Genomic DNA, 17,474 nt, shown 5'->3' with positions numbered 1-17,474 from the left:
CTTGTACAAGCGGGGCGTGTGTGTCCAACAGTTACACAGTGTTCACACGAAGGAACACGTTATCTTATCTTTTCACTCCAAATACAATTACACCTGAAAGAGCAGCCTAGCTAGCTACACAACGCGAACCAAGGAACTACTAAAACCGAAAACATTCCATGTCGGTACACAACCGAAGACAAAAGGCAAAAGATGAAGTAATTTATGCCGCACTGTCAGCTGGCAAAACAGCAGAGGCGTAGCCACCGCACACGCGCTGTTGTACGGCACGAAAGCTAGCCATGATACTTTGCAATACAAATGTATGACCATGCACAGCAACAAGCAACAACACACAGCTAAGAAGTAGATGCATGTAATACATGAACGGCCAGTTGGAAATAGTTATGACGCCACTTTGTAGATCGCCCCCATGAATAGAAAACCACAAGAGAGACAGGGAAGACTACAGCCTGCAGTGTAGCTCAGGCCTTGATACATGAATCACTATTGCAGTATTGGCACAAGACAGAGAAAGGACTGCTCCAGCTATCAATAATAAAAAAGGAACCATTACTTCTAGTCTTAGTGATGCCATGCCAGAGAAATATTACGTACTACCGTCTGAACATCCTCCCCCTCGCAATATGCACCCAGATGTTGCATGATGCCTATCCTTACAACTACCAGTACCAAGCTAAGAGAAAAGTGAATCGAAAGGGCAAGTTCAGCGGTAGGAAGCTACAAAAAAAACCAAAAACAATGCATGAATCATTAGTGGGGGTCGTCACTGAGCAGTACCTCCATTCTGGCATGTAGGGAGAGCCGTCTAACATTCCAGTGGACAGACTCGAGTGATGGATCTCTTCAGAGTCTTCCCGCCCACTTGCATGGCCACCACACGCACATGTCCGTCCGGACCAGGGAAAACTTCCGTGACTCTGCCGAGCGGCCAACGCCCTCGCGGGGAGCTTGAATCCATCACCAGGACAACGTCGTCAACGGCCAGATCGCGTCGCTGGTGTCGCCACTTCATCCGCTGATTCAACCGTGGGACAAACTCTTTCAGCCAGCGATGCCAGAAATGGTCGATGAGCATTTGAACATATCTCCAACGTCTCTGCAGTTGACACCCCTTCTCGTCCGTTGTTGCAATAACCAGCTGGCCCTCGGCCATGCCATGAAGGAAATGGTTCGGAGTTAGCGGCCCTGGATCCTTCGGACTAGCCGATTGGTAGGTGATGGGCCTGGAGTTGACGAGGGACTCTGCTCCGCTGAGAGCGGTGACCAACTCCTCGTCCGTCACAGATGCGTCTCCAAGGATGGCGTGTAGAGCTCGTTTGGCGGCTCGAATCATTGCCTCGTGAACTCCCCCGAAATGAGGAGCTAATGGCGGGTTGAAACTCCATTTCACGCGTCTGCAGGCCATGGCTTTCCGGACGGTGGTATTGTTCAGTTGGCCAACAAGCTCACGTAGCTGGCGGTCGGCATTCACGAAGTTGCCTCCATTGTCCGACAGAACCTCCATTGGACAACCTCGTCGGTTGGCCATCCGGTTAAAGGCGTTCAGGAAAGAATTTGCATCCAATGCGTACGCCATCTCCAAATGGACCGCACGAGTCAGCAAACACGTGAAGAGGCACAGATAGCGTTTGTGGCGAGTCTTTCCTCTCCCCTGCATAGTTTCGAACGGCCCTCCGTAGTCAACGGCTACCCTGCTGAAGGCTCTCAGTGGCTCACACAATCGCTTTGCTGGCAACGGGGCCATGATTTGCTCTCCCGCACGGGCTTTTAGTCGTCGACACACCATGCAGTCTTTCTCCCAGTCACGGATCTCCTCCCGTGCTGCTTCGACAAGATAGTGATCAGAGAGAGCTGCCAACGTTTCATTCGTCCCGCCATGATGACGTTGCTCATGGCAATCTTTGACAATAAGCCGGGTGGTCGGATGTTTCCGGGGGAGAAGAATCGGGAAGCGCACATCAAACGGCAACCAGTCAGCCAGCTTGGTGCGACCATCGCAGCGCAATAGTCCGTCGTCGTCCAGTCGAGGCGATAACCTCGCCAAACGTGACTTCAGCGGAAGTGGTTGACCATTCTTCACTAGCTTCAGATCCTCCGCGAATGCCTCGTGCTGTGCCTCTTTGATGATGGAAAGGCTGGCAGCGTCCATCTCCTCGCCGGTTAGCTCTCCGCTCAACTCCTCACCTCCACGGCAGTTGGTGATGAAGCGAATTGCCCAAGCCCGTACTCTGACTAAGCGCGTCCAGTCTGAGAAGCGCCGAGAGCACAAGCTGGGTACTTTCTCGGACATAAAGGACATCACCTCGGGCTGTGCAGCCTTGCGAGCTTCCGCTCGAGCAGCTGGGTCTTGGCCACCCACGATCTTGGCTGGCCATTCAGATTCTTCTTTCTGCAGGAAGGCCGGTCCTTGCCACCACAGCTCAGTTGCAACCAGTTGCTCTACCCCAGCTCCCCGTGACGCCAAGTCAGCTGGGTTGTCGCTGGAGGGAACGTACCGCCATTGACTGGGCGACGTAACAGTCTGGATGTGGCTGATGCGATTCGCCACAAACGGTTTGAAACGTCGGCTGTAGCTGCGAATCCAGAGCAGCACAGTTGCACTGTCGCTCCAGAAAATCACCTCTGACATGGCAATGGTCATGATCTGACTGAACTTCCGGGCCAGCTGAAGGCCAAGCACAGCCGCCAGCAACTCCAGCCGGGGGATACTTTGTGTTCTTGTCGGCGCCACTCTGCTCTTGGCTCCAGCGAGACGAACGTTTCCCTCAGAGCCACGCTGCACGGTGGAGCTGTAGACCACGGCACCATACGCCACACTCGACGCATCACAGAAAACATGCAGCGTCACTCCACTGGCCACGTCCGGGATGAGACATCTTGGTACTCGAACTAAACTGAGCTTCGCCAGGTCATTGAACCACTGGCGAGCGCTGGTGTCGATGCCATCTGGAACCGGTTCATCCCAGTCAATACCAGCTACCCAACTCTCTTGCATGAGGATCTTGGCTTGGGTCACGAACGGTGCCAGAAACCCCAACGGGTCGAATACGGACGCGACTTTTGCTAGGAGGAATCGCTTGGTGATGCGTTGGTTGGTGAGGTCTGGCGGTTGAACGCTGAAGAAGAAGCAGTCTGCCTGACCGTCCCATGACACTCCTAGCGTCTTCACGGATGGTAGCTCTCCTTGGGATAAGTCCAGCTGGGTAGCGCGAGCCTCGGCTGGAATTACCCTCAGGAGCTCGGGCGAGTTGGACACCCACTTGCGCGGCGTCATCTTGGCCTCACCCCACAGATCCATTAGCTCCCGATGAAGAATCTGACCTTGTTCGACATCTTTGGTGCTGTCCATCGTGTCATCCATGTAGGTGGACGCGAGGATAGCTTCTGCTGCCAGGGGATGCGACGCCAAATGTTCCCGGGCTGTCTGCTGAGCAACGTACTGGGCGATGAATGGTGCAGCATTGACGCCAAAGACCAGGCGGTTGAACTCAAAGTGCCGTAAAGGCTTGGCCGGATCCAGGTCCCGCCACACGAATCTGAGGTACTTCCTGTCTGCTGGCGCAACCGACACCTGCAAATACATTTCGGTCACGTCACAGCCCACTGCTATAGGCTTTTGCCGAAACCTGGTCAACACATCGAACAACTCACGTTGGAGCTTCGGACCAGGGTAGATGGCATCGTTGAGGCTGAGGCCATGACAGGATGCTGCAGCGTCAAAGACGATCCGCACCTTGGTTGTCGTCTTCTGCGGTCGGACGATGGGAAAGTGGGATAAGTACCAGCATACCTCTTGACCTAGCTCTTCCTTCGCGAGCTCCCGGATATAGCCGTTCCTCTGGTAGGCCTGGAAGACTTGGCCATAAGCCTGGGCAACGAATGGGTCTTTCAGGAGCTTGCGCTCGGTGTGGCCTAGACGTTTCGTAGCCGCACCCAAGTTGTTGCATAATTCTCTCTTACGATTGTTCCACGGCAGAGACACCTGGTACCGACCGTCCACCTTCTTCAGCGAGTGTTTGACGATGTCTAGGGCTGTCTCTTCCTCCAGCGAGCGCGGGCCGGGCTCACTGAAGCTCTCCTCCGTGCCGCAGCTGTCAATTTGCCAGAACTGCTGTAGCGCGGTCTCTAAGCCGGTTGGTGTTGCTCTCTCCTCACTCTGAAACGCTTGGCTGTGGAACGTCCTTTGACTCGAGTGGGTTCCCGTCACTCTGCCAACACAGGTCCAACCCAGTGGAGTATGACGCGCCACTGGTTGACCAGGCGGGCCGACCACTTCCTGCTGTGACACAAGCAGCTCAGCATAGTCGCTCCCAATCAGCAGATCGACCCTGGCGGGCTCCGCCAGTCTTGCGAACGGAATCTCTCTCAGATGAGGATACTTGACTGCTTCCTTGACCCACTCTACCGGACGAAGATTCCCGGTGACCGAATCAGCCGTCAGCGCCGTCATAGATTGCCGAACACTGCCATCCATGCTGCCAATGGTGAAGCTTACTGGTCTGGTTGTGAATGAGGTCTGCTTGCCATTCAAGGTGTGGACTGTGAATGTCCTCAGCTCCCCGCTGACGCCGAGCTGGTTGGCAATGCTGCCGTTGAGGTAGCTCGTCGTGCTACCGTCGTCCAGCAACGCATTCACTTGCACTGACTTGTGGCCGTTCTCCAAGACGACTGAGACCGTTCGCAGAGCTATCTTGCCCGGGCCTTGGACCATCATGGTGGAATCACTCTTCGTGGACTCCGTCTCCCCCTCGGTGAACGACTGTGGGGTGCGCTGCTCTTGGTCTTTACCGGCGTATGGCGGCGTTACTAAACAGTCGATGGCGGGAGGCAATAACTGGTCCCCTGTCTCCTGACCTGAACCATTGTCTCCATAGTTGCAGAATTGTTCGGCAGGACTGAGTTGGGACTTGTCCGCCGTCATTCCTCCAGCTGCCGTGTTCCCCGATTTTTTCTTGTTTGACTGTGCGGCATCGGGGTCCCTGCTGTCCTCGTGTAGCAAGTCCCGGTGTAGCAAGTAGTGGTGATTGTTGTTGCAGCCGCTCACTGAGCAGGGTCTGGTTCGTGGACAGAGGTGACCTTGGTGATCGCCTCCAAGGCAGCGGTAGCACAGACCATGCTGTTTAGCCTGTCTCCAGCGATTGGCGACGGAAAGCTGCTGAAATGCTTTACACTGCCAGACACCGTGAGGTCCGCCACATTGCCGACATGAAGATCGTCCAGCCGCTGAGCCCGCAGGCCTTGACCACCCTGCATTCTGCGAAGCCTTTCCCCCGAAGTAGGATCGTTGAGGAGCATTTCGGGGTGCCGGAGGCTTGTCCTTCGCACCAACTCCATCTAGTGCTTCGGACGCTCCAACGGCAAACTCCGCTTCCAACGTCACCCACTCCAGTAGTGCTTGAATTCCTGGCTGGCAGGGCTTCTGATGACACCATCGATTGAATTGGGTTAACATCCCAGCCGGCAACTTGGCCAGGAGCTTCCGGTACAACAGCCCATCACCCAGCTCATTGCCTTTTCCGGAGTCGAGGAGGTTGACCACGAGTACGTCGAGGAGATCTGCGAACTTCTGGAGATCTCCTGCTCGGCCGGAACGAATGATTGGGCAGGCCTCGACTTGCTCGTACTGCAGCGACAGCTGTCGTTGGTCGCCTCCAAACTTGCGGTCTAACCGCCTCATTGCGGCCTCATACGCAGACGGGGTGTATCCCAAGCTCTCGATGGAAGCCAAGGCATCTCCACTCAAATACTGCCGGAGGTGCAGCAGTTTCAAGTCTGCCCTTGCAGACGAGCTACCAACACACGCCATGAAAGCAGCCTTCCATGAGGCATACGCCTGCTTATCGCCGCCGAAGACTGGGATCTGTATAGCCTTCAGTTGCTTGAAAATTTCATCTGATGGCTGCTTGACAGGTGGAGGCTGAGACACAGCACGCTGGTGGCTGGCGGACACACCTGCTCCTGGCAATGCTGAAAAGGCACCAATGCCCATGGCCTGATGACTTGAGGCTACCTGTGGTGGCCCACTGGCCTGGGTGTACAGATAGTTGGCGGACTGATATGGCAGAGATGATGTAGGGTGTAGTCCTGACACAGGAGCCTGAGTACTACTGCCCTGCTGGCCTGGACTCTTCGCGACTTGAAGTTGAGGGGCCTTGGTCTCACTCACTCTAGTATATGCACTGGACACACATACAGCACTCCGTGTTGGCACAGCAGGCTGTAGTACAGGCAAGGCAGGGCTTCTTTCACGCTCTGACCTCCTACTCCCAGTTTCCATTGGTGGCCTTGTTCTAGCCCCAAGCTCTGCCTCTCTGTTACTACTGCCGGAGACACTTGTGGTCACAACCACTTCATCACTGTCTTCTACTCTTGCCTGGTTCTCCTGAACCAGCGCCACGCCATCACCAGGCTCATCCCGATCCTGGGAGCCTTCACTTCTGCCCAGCGATATCACACTCAGTGGACTTCCTGGCTCTTCCACTGGTGCCTGGGCATACTGATGATACGCTGGCCTGTCTGGGTGGCTGTTCCGTGCAGCCGTCCACGCTGGCTGGTGTTCTAGGAACTCCTGATACAGCCTTGTGACCTCCTTCATCTCTTTCTCCGCTTCCTCCATCTCATCGGTCACTTTAGCCACTGCGAGCGCATCGTTCATGCCGCCAGCCCACTCGAGTACGTCCATGAACACACCGTTCAGGACATCCTCGATCATTTCTAATTCGCCAAACAACGACCTCGCAGCTTCCTCTTCAACTCCGTCACGCAAGGCCACGATCACGGCTCTGCGACACCTGGTGAACTTTCTCTTGCGATTCGCTTTTTCAGCTTTCATTTTCACGAACATCAGTTCATTCGATCGCTGGTCACTTTGACCATGTTCGTCCTCTTCGACTTCCTCGTCCTCCTCGATCACGTCGCCTGCCCTCTCTGCCATGGCACCTAAAAAGAGCTCAGTTCTCTGACTGCTAGCCCTGATTGTGCTCTCACTCTCAGGCTCCGGCGACGACATGATCTAAATAATTTAAATTTCCGAAACTGAACTGCTCACTCAGGCGATAACCATCCTCTGCTACCAGAATGTTCACACGAAGGAACACGTTATCTTATCTTTTCACTCCAAATACAATTACACCTGAAAGAGCAGCCTAGCTAGCTACACAACGCGAACCAAGGAACTACTAAAACCGAAAACATTCCATGTCGGTACACAACCGAAGACAAAAGGCAAAAGATGAAGTAATTTATGCCGCACTGTCAGCTGGCAAAACAGCAGAGGCGTAGCCACCGCACACGCGCTGTTGTACGGCACGAAAGCTAGCCATGATACTTTGCAATACAAATGTATGACCATGCACAGCAACAAGCAACAACACACAGCTAAGAAGTAGATGCATGTAATACATGAACGGCCAGTTGGAAATAGTTATGACGCCACTTTGTAGATCGCCCCCATGAATAGAAAACCACAAGAGAGACAGGGAAGACTACAGCCTGCAGTGTAGCTCAGGCCTTGATACATGAATCACTATTGCAGTATTGGCACAAGACAGAGAAAGGACTGCTCCAGCTATCAATAATAAAAAAAGGAACCATTACTTCTAGTCTTAGTGATGCCATGCCAGAGAAATATTACGTACTACCGTCTGAACACACAGTCATCAACCGATCGTGCCAGAACTCCCAGTAAGTGTCGACATCGGCATCAGAGGGGAAGTCTTGCGCAAAGCAATATTTAAGGTCCTCGCGAAATAGCGGAATATCGATTTTGTGCAGCTTACGTGTTGGTGGAGCACGCACGCACTTCTTCGTCTGTACAGCAAAGGTCATAGTAGCACGGACGGTAAAGTGGTCACTTATGGTGGACGGAACAACCGTGCACTTTGACACTGAGTTCTCTGTAGAAAGGACTAAATCCATGGTGCTACCTTGGGGACAGAGAGGTGTAATCCTTGTCGGGGACAGCACGTGGTTTGTGAGGCTGTAAGCAGATGCGACATCTTCAAGGTGATGACGTTGCGCCATTCTCTGGCCTCGGAACATGTCCACATTGAAGTCTCCTACAACGGTCATTGATGTTGTCACCAGAGACGCTCTATGGAAGGCAGAGGCCAGGAGAGTCCAGTACGCGACAGGCTCCTGCGGGGGACGATATACACATCTGAACAGGTGCTTCTGGGACTTCGATCGCAGCAGTATCCAGACGGCTTCCACGCCGTCTAGGCGGAGATTTGGCTGTGGCGTGATGGGAAGTGATGATTTGTAGTAGATACATACACCGCCTCCAGTCCTGTTTTCGCGGTCACATCTGGTAAGGTTATAACCTGGGATTTGTACTTCTCCGTCAGAGTGTGACGGTAATCCCTCAGAACTGTTAAAAGTGTTATTGGTGATGCGGAGGGCTCTAGGCTCACGCGTATGTGCTGGCTTCAGATCGTGTCACAGTTAGGGGTGTGCGGATAATAGAGAGGTTCTGCACAACGAAAGTTCGAACGAAGTTTCGCGACAGGCCTTGCGAAAGTGTGTACGAATTTTCGCACGAACTTTGTGTTCTGCACATTTTCGTAGTTTGCACGCGCCAAGTGCACGTACGACATGACCCAATCTCACGAAACTTCCTACGAAAGTTCATTTCGCGTTCCCTGCAAGTTTCGCGTCCAAAGTTGCGAAAGTTCGTGCGAAGTTTCTCACTTCGTGACGTAGAGCGAAAGTTCGTACACATTTTCGTTTTGCAGAACCTCTCTACTGCTCGAAAAGGTGGCAGATTCTGCTCGAAAAGCAGTGAAATTGGCAGAACCATACAAACCTTATGGCGGGCAATTCCTCGAATTCTGCTCCATTTCTTTATCCACATACCAAACATGCATGAAACTTACCAGAAAAAGTACCGAATTCTGCCAATTTGTCTGCCGGCATTATCCGCATATGCCTGGTCACAGTACACTGTATGTTTGTTTTGCAAGTGCACGCAGGTGTGTATGTGTGTATGTGTGTACATGATTGTACAATGTACATGTACATGTATGTGTGTGTGCATATGTGTGTATTGGGGCTGTTGCACACCTGTGATTATGTCACGGCTGCACTGTGGTAAAATCTCAGAATTCGGCCAAAAGATCGGTGATTTTCTGAAATAATCGACGCGGAGACAACAATTTTATAATAGCTATAAAGAGAACAAATTCTGCTGTCATCGCCACACTACAACAAAGTCATGAAGGTTTACCAAAATCGATTTTCTTGTCACAATCATCAGTGAAAAGCCGTGACTGAAGAATAACCATGCCAAATCAATAATTTATCTACATTCAATAATGTGTTACGAGAACAAAACAAAGTGCTACAAATAGAATGAGGGAAGGTGAGACAATAGAAGTAAAGTGAGAGCTAAGTGCAACAGGGGTGAGGAACTAATTGCAACGCTAGAACTATGTAGTGAGACAAACAATCATGCTGTGCACCTACGAAAACAATCTTAACGCAACTACATGTTTCTTCTGCTTACAAAGATCAGGCTTATGCAAACGAATACAAACAGCCTCAAGTACTTTCAACTGACTAGCGTACCGTGCACGACAAAGAACAGAAAAACTAAAATCATCATACACCTGCAGACACTTAGGGTGAGACAACAGATGAAGAAAAACGGCAGACTTCTTACGATCACAATCACCATCCGATTCCTCGTCTCCACCAACCGCAACCTCGTCCCCCGTCTCATCTTCCAACTCATCCTCAGTGTCGTCCTCCGTGTCATTCTCCTCATCACCACCGATCGGTCCCAGGCTCGCTTCACGTTGCTGAACCTCTGTTCGTTGACTCCTCCTTTGATCTTGATGGTAATTTGTTACCATTGTTGTTGTTGTCATTGTTGTTGTTCCTGTTGTTGCTAAATCTTCTGTTCCCAGTGTCTTCACCGGTGCTTGACATCCAGTACTGTAATAATTCATTGAATAATTAGCCGTTGATCGTCTAGGTCTTTGAATGTTGATCGTATTGTTTTCTCTGTTGAATTCCGTTTCCTTCAGCCTTCTTTCTTCTTGTTCATGTTCAGTGCTTACCTCATCCATATTTGCCCGTTCCAGCGACACCACAGACTCAGCCCCAGCACTGCCGATGGCAGATGCAGGTGGCGGTTCTGGGGGAGGCAACGGCAACGATGGCGATGGGGGCATCACCATGATCACCTCGCCGCAGCGTCTACTTTGGTCTTGAGCTGGATGTTGTTGTGGTGTACTTTCTTGTGTTGTTATGGTGCATTGTGTTATAACTGGCCTCGCACACGGACGAGTGTGGTTGCGAGTTTTTTACGTCTGACGTCTTGCTCCCCCAACCGGGAGCATGGCGTCCATTGACTTCGGAATTTTGGATAGTGAAGGCTTGGAGTCACTGGCAAAGGCCAATAACGTCAAATGGGCCGGCCTGAGCCGAGTGCAATTGGTAGGCGCCCTGAGGGGAAAGTTGCAACCACTGGACGATCAGATCGACACACACAGGGTCACAAAGCAGGCAGGAGGATGTGAATGTACCAGTACTGATGCTACTGCGCTAACGAAGATGATGGTTGACCTAATGGAGACGGTCCGAAACCTGGTAGCAGAAGTTTCCGACCTACGAAAAATCTCTCTCGAAAAGGAGAAAGGAAAAGATGCCGCCATTGCAGAACTCAGGAAGGAGCTTCGCGCCCTGACACAACACCACCAGCCCATCGATGTCTCTAATCGCGCCCTCGACAGCCTCCAGGATGAGTACTCGTACCGAGCAGCTGCAAACATTCCCGCCACGGGTGTACCAGTACCCGCATCTGCACCAACAGGGCTTGAGTCCGCAGCTCCGGCCGAGACGTACGCTAGTCGTACCCTCTCTACACCACGAACAAGCAACGCCAGTCGTACTACTGACAAGCCTGTCAGTACCAAGTACGACTGGTCGATCGTACGTGAAGCCGCCAACCGCCACAGGAAGCCCGCAGATCTGCGTGGAGGTAAGAAAATAGCACGCAGAGTTGTATTCGTTGGGGGCATCAATATCAACTGCAGTGCTGATGATCTTGTTGCGTACTGTAGAAAGAAGAATGTGGAAGTTACTGGCTGTAGACTGATCCCCTCCAGAACAGTGTACGGCACGTTGTACGCACATCTGACAGTTGCTGAGCATGACGAAAGAAATGTTCTGGAAAACGATTTCTGGCCCGAGCATGTAACAGCACGAGAATGGAAGTTCAAGAACCCACCCCTCCCCAAGAAATCATAAACTGTGATGTTGAATCCACACGCACCCATCTTTTTTCCCACATCACCACACGCTTTTACTCTTAACCCAAATGCAGCCCCGTTCTCTCCCGGCCGACAATCGCAAGTGACCGCACTGAACCCTCTTGCTCCACCATTCCAACCGTCCCCTTTGACTTTCAACGTTTCACCTTGTATTCCTGATATGAAGTCTCCGTCGAGTATCAGGATCTGCACAGTTAACGCATGCAGCTGGCTGAAGCGGGCTGATGAGATTAAAAACTTATTCTGCACATCTCAACTAGATATCTTGGGCATAACTGAAACCTGGTTGACTCCTGATATCACAAGTTCAATAATAACACCGTCAGCTGAATACAAAATTATCCGGCATGACCGTCACAACAATACCGTGCGACGTGGAGGTGGAGTAGCATTCCTCCTCCACCCTTCCATTTCCCATACTACCAAACATCGTCCAGATCTTCAGCCTGCTGATCCAACCATTGAAATTGTGTGCATAGAACTAGAGCATCGCCCCAACTCCACGTTTGTGTTCTGTTGTTACCGTCCTCCTTGGCAGCCACCTGATCAGTTCTGCAGCGCACTCCGGACCTGCATTCAATCAATATCTTGTCCTCAAGCTTCCATATTTGTCATTGGCGACTTTAACGCTCGCCTCTCGAAATGGCTAGCATCCGATCCTGATACACCTGCTGGTACATGCATGTATGACACCCTGGATGATCTGGGCTTATCGCAACTTGTGGATCAACAGCCTACCCGCTACTCCGCAAGTGGTAAGAGTTCATCACTACTCGACCTAGTTATCACTAATGCTCCAATAGCAGTCTCCCATCTCACCATCCTCCCACCGGTATCTGATCACTGTCCTGTAGTTTTCGATGTCGTCCACAACCGATCAGCAGGCTCCACAGCCCAAATATCTTCTGCACAAAACACCTGGCTCGACTTTGCCCACACGGACTGGCAAGCATTTAACAACCACGTGTGGCAACTACCCTTGCTAGATGCCGTCCAAAATGCGCAAACAGTTGATGAGGCCTGGTCATTGTGGCGCACAGCGCTGGAAGACTCTGTATCGTTGTTTGTTCCCGTCGTCCGGAGAAGCACATTTCCATCGAACAAGCCTTGGTACTCTGCTGTTCACCATCGTCAGAGGCGGCTTCGGGATCGCCTCTTCGCCAATGCCAAACGTCTCGGATCTACAGATAGTTGGATAGCGTATAGACTCTCACGTAACTGTCTCACTTCCTTGCTCCGGAAGGCGAAACGCCATTATCACGAGAGGATGGCGAGAGACATGGCTCAGCATCATGGAACCCGTACATGGTGGCGCAAAGCAAAGATCCTTTGTAATGTGAATCGCCCGTCTCCGGTTATCCCTGACCTCTACCATGACAACCAAGCCTACCCAGCCACGAGTAATACGGAAAAGACGAATCTCCTAGCCAAAGTGTTTGCGAGCTACAGCCAGGCGCCACTGCTAACACCTGACCTGCACTCAGCTGGTATTTTAACACCCACGTCCACTGTGAAGTTCTCCATACAACCATTCTCTGTGCAGTCCGTATTTGACACGCTATCCAGACTTCCCATTCAACGTAAAACCGCTGGACTGCTGAACAATCGCATCCTCCGTGAAACAGCTGAGGTCACGTCACAGTCTCTTTCCGCCCTTTTCAACCGCTGCTTGCTGTCCAGTACTCAGCCCAGGGAGTGGAAATCTGCCGTTGTTGTACCTGTGTTCAAGGGAAAAGGTAATCCTTCTCACCCAGTCAATTACCGTCCTATATCGCTGTTAAATGCAGTTGCCAAATTGTATGAGTCTATGATTAGCCGTCAGTTTTACTCGTTTGTTGAGAGCCATAAAATTATCAGTTCCAGCCAGTTTGGCTTTTGTCGAAAGAGGTCAACAGTTGACCAATTGGTACAGCTTACCTCAATTGTTTCGCGTGCATTTGACTCTAAGTCTTCTTGTGACCAGCTGTTCCTTGATTTTTCTAAGGCCTTTGACAGAGTTAGTCATCATTTAGTTATTCAATCTGTTTCAGGTTGGTGTTCTCTTTCTGCCTGTTCTTGGGTGAAGGACTTCATCAGTGATCGTAGTATTTGCGTTCGCATTGGCCAAACTCTTTCTGACCCTTTGCCCATCACAGCTGGCGTACCCCAAGGTTCCCATCTCGGCCCGCTTCTTTTTAACCTGTGCATCAACTCCTTTCCTGATGCCCCTGCTTCTAGTACCCTATCCCTTTTTGCTGATGACTCTAATTTAATTCTTGTTTCTCCAGCAAACACCTCACTTCCTATCCATCATGCATTGCTCCAGACTGACATTGATAAGTGTTGTCAATGGTCATCAGCTACTGCCATGACGTTTAACACCAGTAAATGCGTCCACCTACCCTTTCAAAAATATGCATTAGCCCCCGGCCCGTCATCCCCCTTGACAATGAACGGTGTGCCTATTCAGAAAGGTGATAGCCACTGTCATCTCGGCGTGACTATCACTCCTTCACTAAATTTTTCTGACCATATAAAATCTATCACCCATAAGTTTCGCAGTCGTGTTTTTCTGTTGCGCCATATGGCCCATTTCCTTTCTGCTTCAACCGTGAATTTGCTCTACAAGTGTTACGTACGACCACTGTTAGAATACGCAGTCCCTGTCTGGTCATTCGCCGTATCCCATTCAGATTCGCTTACGTTAGACCGACTGCAAGCCGTTGCTGCTCGTTCATATCTGCTTTGTAAGACCCGGCACCCTCCTGAGTGGGAAACCCCGAAGCAGATTCTTAATCGTACTTGTGACTGGTCATCCCTGAAGTGGCGTCGTCAGATTCTGTCCTTGCTGTATTTTCATCATGTCTTTTACCAGTTTCCGTCTTTGCTAATTCGTTTCAAATTCAATGTATCCCTTAGTTGTCGTCACCCGTCCTCTATAGTTTTACCTCGTTCTGGCGCCCATTTCCTTAAATCCCCTCTCTTCAGTTTATCTGTGGAATGGAACAAACTTCCAGAACACATCCGCTGCGTTCAGTCCTCTGTCAATTTTCGCATTGCTCTAAAGGCTCATTACTCACAGCATAGATATTCTCTGACTGGAATTCCGAACTTTTCCGTTTGAGAATTTTTTTCCTTTTAAAAATTAATCCTTGCTGGGTTTTTTTCATCTAAATGTCCCGCTATTATCTGCAGAGGTGATTTCTTCCCTCGTCGATTTCTTTCCTGCTTTTATACCTCGATATTTAGGTACTTGTTTCCCTTCATCCCATGCTTCATCTTCCACTCTCCTCTCCCCCATTTCCCCATTTTTTTCTTGCGATATTTATGTGGGAGACTTCCGTGATAAGCATCCATTTGCTTTTGGAGAATCCTTTTAAATAAATACAATACAATACAATACAATACAATAACGTTAGTGACAATGTGCACATTATCCATCTCCACGGCTCTCGATACGGGTAATGGAGGCACTATTGCCGTCGACGGCAATTGTGCTAACGATGGCTCTGATCGAGGGTTCTTAGGTGGCCTGCCGCGTTTGGGTCGCAGTGCCCGTGCCGAGCCAGTCAGCATGTGCAGTGGGACGTGCTGCTTGATACGTGCGTTCAGATGTTGAAGAGTCCTACCAACGTACCGACTACCGCATTGTCGGCACTCAAATTGGTATACCAATTTAGATGCGAGTTGGGTGGTAGGACATCCTTCCTCACCGTGAACGCACGTACAGTTGTGAAAACCGGTACAAAATGTACCGCGTACGTTTGTTGTACAATTTTGCGGACCACGCGACTCATGGATAATGAGAGGTTACCTTTCCAAGGGAGAGAAAGATACGTGGGACATTTGTCCGGGCCAAAACGTATTTCCTTTCTATGCAGCCTTTCGCTCATGAGCTCCTTCAAGAGATCGTCGGGATACCCGTTCTTTAGAAAAACTGACTTTAGGAATTCCAGTTCCTCAGCCAGTTTGGAAGAGGAGCAAATACGGTTTGCTCGATCCACCAAGTTACGCACTAAATTCACCTTGTATTGGTACGAACAATACGAGTCAAACATTATGTACTGGCCGGTGAATGTAGGCTTTCTGTACACAGATGTTACTGTACCCTGACTAGACTTTTCCACAAGGACGTCTAGAAAGGGAAGTTTGTTCGCTTGTTCGTGCTCACAAGTAAAGCGTATGGAAGGATGTAGGTCATTTAGAATACCAAGAAAGATTTGGCTATCTTCAAGAGAATCGAACCAGGTGAAGGAATCATCAACAAAACGAACGTACAATGCTGGCCACAACTGTTCTGCAATCAGCGACTCGCAGTAACCAACGAACACATTCGCTAATACTGGACCTAATGGGGAGCCCATGGCTACCCCATCAACCTGCCTATACATAATGTCACTGAAGGAAAACTCCACACCAGTCGTCACGAGCAACATCAGTTCCCGGAATGCCGTCTCCGATATCCACGGCGTATCAACTTCATCATTGCGGTACAACACATCTAGGCAAATATTGATAGTCTCTTCTAACGGAACGTTCGTGAATAGACTCACAACATCAAACGAGCACATATGCGCGGAGGCCGGAACTGGGTGGGAGCGAAGGACGTCAATGAATTCGAAGGTGTCTTTAACTGTATGTTTGCAATAGAACTTTTGCACGATGTCAAGCCAACCACACAGCCATTTAGAGATATTATATTGCGGTGATGCGACCATGGATAATATGGGGCGCAACGGACAGTTCGCTTTATGTATTTTTGGGAGCCCATAGAGACGTGGTCGGACGGAACCAATGGGCCGCATTTTGAAGAACTCTTCCTCCGATATCTGTTTACTTTCTTTAAGTCTCTTGAGAAAACTATTCAACTTTTTCTCTACCCGAACTGTGTTGTCATGAGTAGATACCGGACCGAGTTGGACTTACTTACTCACCCTAAGTGTCTGCAGGTGTATGATGATTTTAGTTTTTCTGTTCTTTGTCGTGCACGGTACGCTAGTCAGTTGAAAGTACTTGAGGCTGTTTGTATTCGTTTGCATAAGCCTGATCTTTGTAAGCAGAAGAAACATGTAGTTGCGTTAAGATTGTTTTCGTAGGTGCACAGCATGATTGTTTGTCTCACTACATAGTTCTAGCGTTGCAATTAGTTCCTCACCCCTGTTGCACTTAGCTCTCACTTTACTTCTATTGTCTCACCTTCCCTCATTCTATTTGTAGCACTTTGTTTTGTTCTCGTAACACATTATTGAATGTAGATAAATTATTGATTTGGCATGGTTATTCTTCAGTCACGGCTTTCCACTGATGATTGTGACAAGAAAATCGATTTTGGTAAACCTTCATGACTTTGTTGTAGTGTGGCGATGACAGCAGAATTTGTTCTCTCTATAAGCGATTTTCTGAAAAGGGTACTTTTCGGCCGGTCGATTTGGGAAAGGCATACTCACCATTGACGCATGATGTGGTGACCGGCGCTCTGATCTGAGCCATGTGTTGTCGGAATGATTTAAAAATAAATGTTAATAATAATAATTATTTTGGACGGCAGGTACATGTACGTAGGGCCTGATGGCGAGTTACTGTTAGTGCCCGACTGGTTAGCCAGAGGGCCGTATCGAGAGCGTCGCTGATCGGTCGTCTCCTAGACGCCGACACAGACCTGGCTCTCTGACATAATTATAATGTAGGCACCATACAAGCAGGCATAACTAGAACTTAAAATAATATAAGGCCTAGGGGTGGGTTTTTTCTTGAAAGTCATGACTCATAATAATAATTATTATGATCATGGCGTCATGCACGTAACGCCGTTGTTACATGCAACATGGTGCACGAGGCTGCGCCAAGACATAACAGTTACGTCAGACTTATGCGGCCTTGGTATGGCCATATCCATATGGGGTTTTCACCAAGGTGTAGACTCTACGAGATAGTGGGAGCTCCGGTACGCGGTGTAAGGAGCAGACATCTTTTTTCCTATGGTGAAAAGTGTCAAAAACAAGTGTCAAAAACAATGTTTGCCATGTGACTAGTAGTGCGCCTGGTGTATGCGCGTGCCAGGCCGCGATGAACAGTGCTAGTGCTGAAGCCTGAAGAGTGAAGTGAAGGCAAGCTACTGACAACTACACTTCTGACAGGTGTCTCCCTTGTACGTCAGTGTGCGCACCGCAAAGATTTCGAAGCGCAGGAATCGTGAATGCTGCGCTGCTGACAGTGACA

At 50.1% G+C, this 17,474-nt stretch overlaps 1 protein-coding gene across 1 annotated transcript; it reads right to left on the bottom strand.

Annotated features, from left to right (window-relative positions):
- Positions 1–808: 808 nt before the first annotated feature.
- Positions 809–7,012, bottom strand: LOC135810377 (uncharacterized). Its single transcript, XM_065323900.1, has one exon. It carries the CDS (start codon positions 7,010–7,012, stop codon positions 809–811), a length of 6,204 nt encoding a protein of 2,067 aa, XP_065179972.1.
- Positions 7,013–17,474: the final 10,462 nt, after the last annotated feature.

Source organism: Sycon ciliatum, chromosome 1 (genome assembly GCF_964019385.1).
Source record: "Sycon ciliatum chromosome 1, ocSycCili1.1, whole genome shotgun sequence".
Classification (NCBI taxonomy): Eukaryota; Metazoa; Porifera; class Calcarea; order Leucosolenida; family Sycettidae; genus Sycon; species Sycon ciliatum.
Note: the sequence above shows the minus strand (reverse complement) of the source record. Positions and strands in the feature narration are given on the sequence as shown.

What these genes read in the sequence shown, in the direction of transcription:
- LOC135810377 (XM_065323900.1), bottom strand. Translation starts at nt 7,012, where the DNA reads ATGTCGTCGCCGGAGCCTGAGAGTGAGAGCACAATCAGGGCTAGCAGT.